This window comes from Dunckerocampus dactyliophorus, chromosome 14 (genome assembly GCF_027744805.1).
Source record: "Dunckerocampus dactyliophorus isolate RoL2022-P2 chromosome 14, RoL_Ddac_1.1, whole genome shotgun sequence".
In the NCBI taxonomy this organism is placed as follows: domain Eukaryota; kingdom Metazoa; phylum Chordata; class Actinopteri; order Syngnathiformes; family Syngnathidae; genus Dunckerocampus; species Dunckerocampus dactyliophorus.
In genome coordinates, this window is record NC_072832.1 from 3,658,383 (window position 1) to 3,669,461 (window position 11,079).

The 11,079-nt window shown below is 45.8% G+C and overlaps 1 protein-coding gene across 4 annotated transcripts; it reads right to left on the bottom strand.

Annotated features, from left to right (window-relative positions):
* Positions 1 to 182: 182 nt before the first annotated feature.
* Positions 183 to 8,776, bottom strand: zbtb18 (zinc finger and BTB domain containing 18). 4 transcript variants are annotated; one of them, XM_054799532.1, is made up of 2 exons: positions 8,374 to 8,776; positions 183 to 4,253 (listed from the first exon to the last, which is right to left on the bottom strand). In XM_054799532.1, the coding sequence occupies exon 2, from the start codon at positions 4,234 to 4,236 to the stop codon at positions 2,539 to 2,541; it is 1,698 nt and encodes a 565-aa protein (XP_054655507.1). In that variant the 5' UTR covers positions 4,237 to 4,253; positions 8,374 to 8,776; the 3' UTR covers positions 183 to 2,538. The 4 variants fall into 4 exon arrangements, with proteins under 4 accessions (XP_054655507.1, XP_054655506.1, XP_054655504.1 ...); XM_054799531.1 differs by lacking the exon at positions 8,374 to 8,776 and adding an exon at positions 6,315 to 6,635; XM_054799529.1 differs by lacking the exon at positions 8,374 to 8,776 and adding an exon at positions 5,204 to 5,366.
* Between the last annotated feature and the right edge of the window lie 2,303 nt (positions 8,777 to 11,079).

Below are 11,079 nucleotides of genomic sequence, written 5' to 3' on the forward strand. Positions count from 1 at the left end.
CTTCCTCCCACATCGCCACTCGCTGCCATGCCAAAACCTCCCTCGTCGGCCCTTCTGGAGCCTTTAATGCTCCCTCTGAACATGTGCTAACTTGTACAATCGCTACTATGATGCTCATTTGAATGCTTAGTGATGCCTTCAAGGTCAAAGATAGCACAAAAAAAGCTTCAAACACAAGGAGGTCCATTGTCAAGAGTCTTATAATTTATTGCAGTTTGCACACAATTAAAAAATGTCAACAACAGCACACCGGAAATTACAAAACTAAACACAATTCAAATTCACTCCCCTTGAGAAAAACAACCACCACAAAAAAAGTCAAACTATGATTGTCAAAGCTAAAAATGACTAAATCTGACTGAAATTTTTGAAAAAAACAAAACAAAAAACAACAGAAGCTAAAAGAAAGTATTTAATCTCAACGGGGAGCAAATATATCTGAAGAAATCTGCTTGTTTGATGGTGATTGTCTTTTTTTAATCGAAAAAAGTCATTTTTAAAACCCGCCCACCTCCCCTTCTACACCCACAAACTGTCTAAGACATTTTTATATTTTACTTAAAATTAAAACAACTCTTCCCCCCCCCCCCAACACACACACTTATTTTTCAAGTAAACACAGCAAAAAAAAAAAAAAAAAGAAAGAAAGATGAGTGTGGTTATATAGTTCACAGCCTCCAGAGCGCTTGACACCACTCATGCTTCGGAAATAAATTATTACAAGTAGAATTAAATAAAAATAAAACAAAAAGAGGAATAATCAGCCTGGACTACAGCAGTTTAAGGCGGTCAAGTACAACCAGAAATATATTAGAAGAAAAAAAAGCAGTAGTGATGATGCAAACTGCAGCAGGATGGATGCATGGATGGGGAGGACACACACACACACACACACACACACACATCTCTGAGGGCTGTGGAGCGTTCAGCAAGTCCTTTTTTTTGGATTGTATTAACGCTTGACCATTTCTTTGAAAATCTTTCCACACCACTTGAATTCAACGTAAAAACCAACATTCACAAATAATTTTTGAAAACTAGTTTTGATCCCAAGATGACATTTGTCAGTCACAAATGTTGAAGTTGAAGGCATCTTTTCCAGCAAACATCTCATTTTCATGTCTTTTTTTTTTTTTGTTAGCTTAAAAAGGTGCTTTCACACACACACACATTAAACATGTCTGACCCTTCTACTTTTTCAGCAGGACAGTCCCACCCCACCCCCCGATTCTCATCCTTCGGCCATGTTGGTGTCATGTGACCGTCCTCGTCAGACCGGCAGAGCCCTCCGAGAAGGCCAGGGACACAACATAAAACTGAAGAAGCGGGGAGGATGAAAAACTTCAGTACTGACTGGTGACCAGACACACACACACACACACACAAACACTCAGTGCACATAGACACAGGCTTCAAAAGCGTCATCGCATTCCCGCGAAACCTTTTCACTGTCAAGCTAAATTCCCCCCAATGTTTTAAGACAAATGACTAAAAAAAAAATAATAATAAATTAAATCCATGCATACCACTCCCCAGCCACCATAGTCAGGTTTGCAACAGACGTCACTCTGGAGTAGTATTCACAAAGAAAATAATGGGATTTTTTTTTGCTAAAAAAAAAAAAAAAAAGGAGCCCATTGTCAAATATTTGATCAATAACTATGTGTACAGTAACACAGCAAATTCACATTTCTTTTTTTTAAATATACAAGTCTGGACGTCATGCAGCAACAGCAGGTCCCGTTACCAAAAAAAAAAATAAAATAAAATCAGAACTGTAACAAAATGAAATTATTCATAATTATAATAATTAAAAAAGAATTAAAACTATAGCAGAACAATATACAACAACCTTAAATTAAATACTTCTCCAACAATGTTTAAAAAGACTGCCAGCTAGATGCCAGAAAAAACAAATCTATTCATTCATAATTAATAACAATAATAATAATTAGAATAATTTGTAAATTTTTTAGAAAATACTTCAAATTGATTGGAAGTGAATAAAATAATCAAAAATAAAAAGGAGGCTGTGCATTGCATGAGTGCCATCAGTTTGTCAGTCGTTCGACTCGCCCTGAACGCACCACGGCGCTAGCTGCGCCTCCGTGCCAGTGGAACATCTAATTAACACACACACACACTCACATACGTGCACATACAGACACACACAGACACACACACACACGCTTCTTCAAAGTGTGTGCGGCGGTATCATGATACCCGTTTAGCGTATCGTGATGCTTGTTTTCTTGTGGAGCATGGCGTCTGTCCGAGTCGGAGTGTTGTGAAATGAAACACAAGAAGTTAAATAATACCATTAAAAAAAACAACCTTCAAAACAGGCACGACCTTCTCTGAACTTTCTCTGAATAAAAATCCAGAATAAAACCAAAACCCCCTTTACTTGATGAAGAACTCAGTAGTAACATTTTCATGTGCTATTAAAGTGCAATTGAATGAGATTTTTGCAACAAACAAGAACATGACTCATTAAACAACCCCCTAAATGTTGAAAAGGACTTCACTAGCGCGCCACTACTTCCACAGTTCCTGCGAGCTGTCCTCGATGGCCCAGTCCCTGACGTTGGGCAGCGCCAGCGGCTCGCTCTTGACCGACAGCGAGTTGACCAGTTCGCAGTGGAACTTGCGGATGTGCCGGTAGAGGTCCCCCGACTGCGTGAAGCGGCGCTCGCACCACTTGCAGGCGTGCGGCTTCTCGCGCGTGTGCACCACGGCGTGGCGGCTAAGGTTGTGTGAGTACTGGAAGCTCTTGCCGCAGGTGGTGCAGGTGTAAGGCTTCTCGCCGGAGTGTGTGCGCTCATGGCGCTTGAGCGTGTACATGCAGGAGAAGGTCTTGCTGCAGATGGTGCACGTGGGCACGTTGACGTCGCCAGCAGGCTTGGAGCGGATGCCCTCCTGTTCCCTGAAGTGGGAGCTGAGGTGGAGCTGCAGGATGTGCGGCGAGGGGAACACCTTGTTGCACAGCGGGCACATGAAGATCTGCGTGTGCGGCGTCGACAGCATGTTGGACACGTACGGCAGCAGCGTGCTGTCCATGCTGGCCGCCTCTGCCTGGGCTCGCTCGCTCTCGCCACCGAGTATGTCCTCGTTGTCTGTGGCAGAGGGGGCCTTCTCATCGCGATCCAGCTCGGACGCCAGCGACGCCTCTCGGAGGGCCGACAGGTGTGCCTCCAAACCGAGCCTCCTCTGGACCGACAGAGGACCCCCGACCCCATGGTGGGTCAAGCCTCCGTTGGCGCTGGGAGCCGTAGCCTTGGCGATGCCGCTGTGTTCCATCTCATAGTCCCCACCCCCTAGGTCCTCATCCTCGTCTGAAGCCACACCCCTCTCCACCTTCACCCTCACCGCCAACGGGCTTTGCAGGCTGTCTGGCGTGGCTGCACCACTGAAAAATGTCGGGTGGTGGTTGCTGTGGTTACTGCCAGCTGTCGGTTTGACTGACAGGTCCAGGACGCAGTCAGCGGCGTCGTTGGACACCCGCCTGCCACGGTGTCCTCGGGAGCCTGCAGAGCGGTGAGACTTCTGGGAGAGAGATCCGGTGGAGCTAGAGGGGCTTCCAGCCGGGGACAGCAGCTTGGTGCCTTCTGCCAGCCCCTCGCCGGCCTGCGGCTCCGCCTCACAGTGACCCGGGCTGGTCGTGGCCATGGCCGGCGTCCCCGGTCTGTCGGCAGACGGCAGCCTCAACCACAGCCCCGGTCCTCCTTCAGTCTTCCCCTCTTCCTCTTCATCACTGTGCAGCAGGTCAGCGGTGGCGGGTCGCCCTGTGGAGCCGTCCGAGAGACTGTCTGCCTTGTCGGAGCAACTGGAGCCGCCGTCGTCCTCCCTGCGCGTGCTGTCTGCCTCCGCCGTGGCCTTCTGCTTCAGCCGCTTCTTGCACACCTTGACAATGTCGTACATGTGCAGGTAGGATGCGGCGGCCAGCACGTCCTCTACGGGGAGATCCTGGAACTGCAGCTTGCCCTCGTACATGAACTCCAGCAGCAGGGAGAATGCAGGCGCCGTCACAATGTCGCTGTTGAGGTGCACCACGTCCCGCTTGTCCAGCTGGTCTTTATAGAAGAGGTGGAAGTACATGCTGCACGAGGCCAGGACGGCGCGGTGCGCTCGAAACTGGGCATCGCCCACCAGAACCGTGGAGTCACACAGGAAGCCCTGGTGCCTCTGCTCGCTCAGACACTGGAGTAAATGTCTGCTGTGGTCGGGGAACTCCATCCTGCTGTCCTCATAACCTGCACATACGAACGCAATGTCAGAAAGCAAGCCAAGACAGAGTACAAAGCTGTTTTAGGGTTATAATGACGCATTTAATGGGTTTTAATTGACGTTTGCGTGAATGGATAGACCAAGAATTAGAGAATCATTCCAAGACAACAGACTTCATTAAGCTCCAGATCAAGCTCGTCATTGTCACATAAATGTGTGCGCTAACACCAACAAAATTTAGGCGAGCAAAATGATCTCCAGCGAGGCCAATTAAAAGACGCGCTAAACAGAGAAAGCGCAGGAGACGGATGCCAAGCACACATATGGCGCAAACAAAGTGCAGATGAGACGACAACAAACGCGGCACAGAAGATTAAAAAAAATATATAGGAAACCTCAAAAATAACCAGGTAAAAAAGAAAAATCACAACCAGAGGAGACAAAACATCCAGTCCAAATCAATTGGATGTATTTTTAGCAGCATATGCAAAAAGCTGTTATACTGTACTAGTCTCTATGCGGGAGTGTAAATAACAATGAGGAAATAATAAAAAGCCTGCACACAATCACGGTAATAAAGTATGCTGTAATAAAGCAGTAGTGCACACAGCAGGAGTTTTGGTGGCAAAGTAGTGCAGCAGTGATGCATCTTTCTGCCTCCTCTGCCTGCACTCTGGACTGTCGCTGCTCCTACGCTGGTTATTTTTATTAACCCACTTTGGCCTGGCCTGGCACGGCCCTTTTAGGTAACCGGCTTTCAGCTGTACACGCTGTCCTCACGTACACAACAAACACACACACACACCTGCCTACCTTCCTGCTTGGCTGCCACCTCCACAAAGTCAAAACTAAACGTCCTTGTAAACCCCCCCCCACCCAAAAAAAAATAATACAGCGGCACTCTTTTAGGAAAAGCTGAATTTGCTGAAAAGTGAATAAAAGTGACAGGGTGAAATGCGAAGCGATGAGGTCCCACCTGTTAGCCAAGTCGGTTTGTCCCGCCTGAGAAAATACATGACGCTCGTTAGGCTAAACAGTTAAATGGCCTCATTTGAATGAAGCCTTCGCAAGAATGGACGAGAGTGTGTACTCTTGTTCAGACTACTTTTAATGAGGGGAGGGGAATGGACAGGAGGAGGGGGGGCGGGGGGGGGGGGGGGGGGGGGGCTTACGGGGACAAGGGTGAACTTGCCCCTCCTTCCTTCTATCTCCCCCCACTCTTGTCTACCACTTCTATCCTTCACTCACGCACACCTTCCCTCCCGTCGTAGTCTTACGAGAAAAACCTTGCACATCGGCGGAGCTGCCCTCGCAACCCCCCTCCCCTCGCCCTCCTTCACCCCCCCCCCCCCCCCCCCCCCCCCCCGTCTGCCCAGAAGAAGAGAAGATTTACAATACAATCACTGTAAGTGCCCTGCTCGTCACAGCATCAATCCTAATCCTTAAAGATGGCTAAAAATAAAGACAGCAGCGGCAGCGACGGCGGCAGTAGGGGAAGAGCCGGCAGCAGTGGGTGGTGGGCATCACAGTCCCGAACCAACCCGGCCCCGGTCTGTCAACTTGGCGAGAGGAGGGGCGGCTGGGTCGCTAAGAGAAAGACGTGAGGCTGGGATGGACAGGCAGGCAGCGATGGAGGCTTAGCCACATCTGATCCAGCTGACGGGGGCCATATGGCAGCTGCTAGCCAGATAAAGAGATTAAGACTAGGAGGGAGTGCGATTACAGCTGTCTAGCCAATTCAGGCAGCTCAAATCTGCAACTTCTAAATTAGTCTCCTCTACTCCGGGCCGGCTAGAGGCACCCGCACATGCTTTCCAGTGACTTTAACACAAACCCCCGCCTTAACAAGTTTGATTACTGGGATTAAATAACACTTCATTTTGATTATTTACTCGTTAAACTCTCGAGAACTCAAACCAAATCACTTAAATGACTGAAAAAGAGCAACATTCAATATGTCGGTCCTAACTTTAAATAATCTTGCTTCTAGTCCACGCTCGAGCCACAACTCATTGCCCAAACATCTCCTACTCCCCGTTCACTCACACACTCACTCACACACTCACAAGAGTTACACGAGACCATACCTGCAGCGGTACGCATCAACTTGATTAACTCCACTGTGGCTGAGAAGCCGTTGCTGCTGCTGCTGCTGCTCTTTCTATTTCCTTCTCTTCCTTCTCTTCTCTCGCCTCGCTCGGCTTTGCTCGCCCGCCCGCCCGCTCTTGAGTCGACGAGTGGGTAGAAGACACGCGCGCACACACACGCACACACAAAAAGCTCACTGTTCAAACTGCGAGGGACAGATGCAAAGTGGTGGAGATGTTGGAGGGGGAACGAGATACCACCTCCCACCTCCTCCTCCTCCTAACTGGCGCTCACACACACACACACACACACACACACACACACACACACACACACAGAGCACTAACTCCCAGGCTGCCTCACAATAAAGGGCCGGGGAGGGGTGGATGGCAGCCTGTCAGCTGCTCTGACATCATCCTCAGATGGAGATGCTACCTCCAGCTGTGCTCTTTCTACAGCCATATGCTGCCTCCTCTACACTCCTGCCACCAGACTCCTCTTTCATTTTAACCAACACCACGCAACTTTGTCGCCCCCCCCCATTTCTCTCCCCCCTCTCCTTTTCGTTCTCTGGCTGGGAAACAACATGAATGACTAACAGCAGCAGCAGCGGAGCGGTTTGGGGGTTTTTTTGTTGAAAAATTAGTTCACGCACAGAAAAATAAGTTTACATCACTTAAAATAACTTGTTTTCTCATAGCTTTTCATCTTTCCAGCAACAGCAAACAAAGACCCATTTGCAACCAACAGACGCACGCAGCTGATATTGTTTTCTACTTCTTTACGCTTCAGCGCCACAGCCTCGTCTTGTATTCATTCGCTCATTCATTCGTTTGTCCAAACATCCCCCCACCGCCACCACCCTCGGACAAGTAACAAGACCGGCTATGATACAATGGAAACAAAAAAATATAAACAAGCAATAAGGAACCTAATGAGCATAAAAGCCAACAAAGTCAGACTTTTTGGATTATTAGTGAAAACCTCAGGGATATAACTTAGGTCTAATTTCTGCATGTTCTTGTTACTAATACTATAGAGCATAAAAACTTTCATAGCGCTTGGATAAAGTTGTAAAGACAGAAGGTAGACACAATTTTTTTTCTTTTTTTTAAACATCCTATCAATTATGAAAGGCAAAACTGCGTTTACCATGTAAGTATTCATGTGAAATAGTAAAGGGATTACACTTTGTGGAGAGCTTGTTCATTAATAAAATAATACATAATTGACTGAAAATTGTATAGATATAATATATTCATGATGTATATTTACTTATTTTATTACAAGATACACTTTTTGCTCTGCCGGTAAACAAGGATTACATGGTTATGCTCTTTATGACACTTTAACAGCTGCAGAAGGCCTTCAATGTAACAACAATTCTATTTGTATTTTTCCCCACATTCTATGAATGATGGAAGGCAAATAGGTTCTCTGCTGTTGAATTTACACTGTTCTCTCAAGATTCACTTTTGTTATGCCTGTAAACACTTTTTTAAATGTACTATTGTGATGATTTGTTATGATACACATTAGTTAGCTGCAGGTGTCCCTTTCATGCCTCTATAAATCACTTACATTTTCATTTGTTGTTTTTACTTACACACAGCTGTCACAGGTATACAGTGTTAAATTGGGGAGTATATTTTAGTTTGTTTTTTTTTTTGTTTTGTTTTGTCTTTAGATGTTCGTGTTATTTGAAGAATAGCATGACGAATACGGGGACAAAACTTGAAAGCAAAGTGTTGAGGTGGGGTACACAAAACAAAAACACGATCAATAAATAAAAATACATACGTATAAAAGAGCAAAAAGCAGCTCCCTTGGAAGCCTTGGCGTCTAACAAAAGTCAGGCGATGACAAAAAAGCATCTGTCTTGTTGAGCTATTTGCGGTGTAGTACTTGCTTAGGCCCCTGGTGCTATGACAACAGCTGCTAAAAAGGAGAGCTAACACTTAGCAACACACAGCCATGCTAAGGAAGCTTTAGCTACTTTTACCCCCTTCCTCCAGCCTCTTTTAATCGGACTCTCGTATTAGAAGAAGCGACACTTACAGGCAGCACGGTGCGCCGTCTCCTCCGTGTCTTCCCCCAGTCGACTAGACGGACTTTGGGCTCATTTCCATAACAGGCTGTCGAGGACGGACGTGCGCGGGCAGGCAGGGCAGGGACGCGGGGAGTCGAGCACTCTGCGGCGGCCAGATGTTTCCGAGCTGTTGCTGCTGCTGCTGCTCTCCACACAACTCAAGGCTGGGGAAGGAGGGCGACGCTGACTGGCAAGGCTGGAAGCCAATGACGCCCGCCCAGGAGGGGCGGAGAGGCCAATTGGAAGCAGCCAGGAAGCTGGAGGTAGGAGGTGTGTGTTGGGGGTGGGGGGTATGTCTTTTTCTTCTTCTTCGTCGTCTCTCGTTCGGCGTAGGTTGACACTAGGCTACAACAGCGCAGCAGCGGTAACACACACTCACAATGAGAGGAGCCGCTCATCCAAACCAACTGGTTCTGCAAGTGTGTGAGGAGGACTGGTGCAGCAGGGAGATAGGGGTGCACCATGGGTAGCGTAGTCCAGTTGGAGGGGGCGGGGCTAAAGCGAGCAGGTGCACCACTTTGAAAATAGGGTTTCCAGATACTGCAATTTTTTTGCATCAATTCCAACTTCGATACGAAGTGAATATAGGGCGAGAATTGCTGATTCTGTTACAGATACTTGTTACTGTGCTTGTAACATTACTCACAGGATAATACTATTATTCTTCTCTTTTAATCCATGCAATTGTTTGAGCAAAGTGTAATCAATAGTGCAACATAACTAAACAATGTTTCTCATTCATATTCTTTGGCTTTTTGCCCCTCAAAAATTTCCCTGCGTCAAAGGACTCATTCCCTCAGTGTGGAAACAATATCGACAATGTGACAACACCAACAACACAAAAAAACCCACATAATGATGTTAAAATAAATTATAATAGAAGACAACTGAAAAATATCCATCACGATAGTATCACTCCAATAGTGATACAGTACTACCCTTTGTAATGCCACAATTGATCTTTGGATCGGTCTGCTCTCCCCTCACTTGAAAACACAAATTGCAAGTAAATATTTCATTAAAATTAACTTATCCATATTTCAATAAAATTCGCATCAAAGTGAAAGAACCACTGACAAAACATTCAGAAGATATGGGCTATACTGTATCTAAGATAGATAAAGATATCTGTTGTTGTTGCTTAATTTATTGGTATATATGTTTATGTGTTTATGTTTCTTATGTTCTTATTCTTTCATTTGTTTTCTTTCTTTTCTTGGGAGAATGAACAGAATAAGATTTTCATTGCATGGTATAACTGCTGTTTTACCATGCACATGACAATAAAACTCTCTTGAATCTTGAATCTTGAATCTTGAATATCATTTCTTAATTGTCACAAGAGTGAAAAAAATAAGTTACCCACGATAAAAAGTTAACAAACTATGATACTGATCAGTTCCCCTCTTTATCTATCACATTCAGTCATCAGTCCATCACAGTTTTTGGCAGCTTCCCTTTGGCACACCACTTACAGTGGTAGGGTACCACAAGGGCAGCGCTTAACAAACTGCAGTTTGTTGATTGGTGAGCAATGGATGGTCTTTCCCATGTGACGCTTTTAAAGAAAACAAAGCGCGTCTTCTTTTTTTATGTTAAGAAGAAAGACGACTTCCATTGTTTCCCTTTGTTTACCGTGTGGCCCCTTCCTCTTTTTGAAAGTAACTGATCCATTTCAATACAATTACCATCAAAGTGAAACCCCCATACAATTGAGAGATATCCAGTACTGAAAAACACGCACGGGGAGAACATGCAAACAAACACGGGGATGCCCAAACGGAAATTCGGACCCAGATCTTCCAGATCTCCGGACTGTGCGGCCAACATTCTAACCACTAGGCCACCGTGCAGCGCAACAATAACCCTCAATAATAAAATTCAAATGTGTGATAAAATCATGTGAAATGCCGCTCTCATGTGGGTCAGTGGGACAAGCACTTTCATGGAACGTCTGTCATGGGACATGAAAAAGTTTAGGCCTAGCGCCGGTTGCCAATTTGCATCCATGCCCCCCCCCGACCCCTAAAAGCCGTCCTAGTAAACTAATTGCCGTTACTAATAGGTGGCTGGATGGAGCGTATGGTTGTATGGTAATGAATTCACACGATCCGGTGTCATAGCTGAAGGACTTGTTAAAATGCAAATGAATGATGACCCTGTTATGTGCCTGTCAATTTGGGGTTCCACTTTAGAGGCATGACGGGACAATGAGCGCCTTGTGCAGGAATGTACAATTGGAGCACACGGGGAGGAGTTGGACGTCCAACATGAGGCCTGCATGGAGCACTGGGATTGAGCAAGTGTCGGCTAATTTGAGCAACACATACAGTACAAGGCGGTTTGAGTGTGACTGCACATATTCTTAAAATTTAGGCTATTTGCTCCCGTAGTTTGTAAAATCATGCACTAACTTGACTAAAAGGCCTGAACAGGCCCTACATCTTGTTCCTAATAGAGCATCTTTGATATGTGCTGCTCAAATAAACACAACTCTCTTAATAAAAAAAAAAAAAACAGATAAGACTCCAAGCAAAAAAAAAGTGCACAGTGTATTTCTTTTTCCACTCTCTCTTCAGCTCAAATGAGACATCTACTGCTCCTAAACCACAGCAATTATGCAGCCAATGTGACGTACAATACTGCCCTCTACCTCTGGAGGTCGCTGTAGATTC

Excerpts from the sequence above, each read along its gene's own strand:
- zbtb18 (XM_054799529.1), bottom strand. The coding sequence starts at position 5,243 with ATGTATTTTCTCAGGCGGGACAAACCGACTTGGCTAACAG. Across the intron at positions 4,254-5,203 it reads CAAACCGACTTGGCTAACAG|GTTATGAGGACAGCAGGATG; the intron begins GTGGGACCTCAT and ends TCGTATGTGCAG.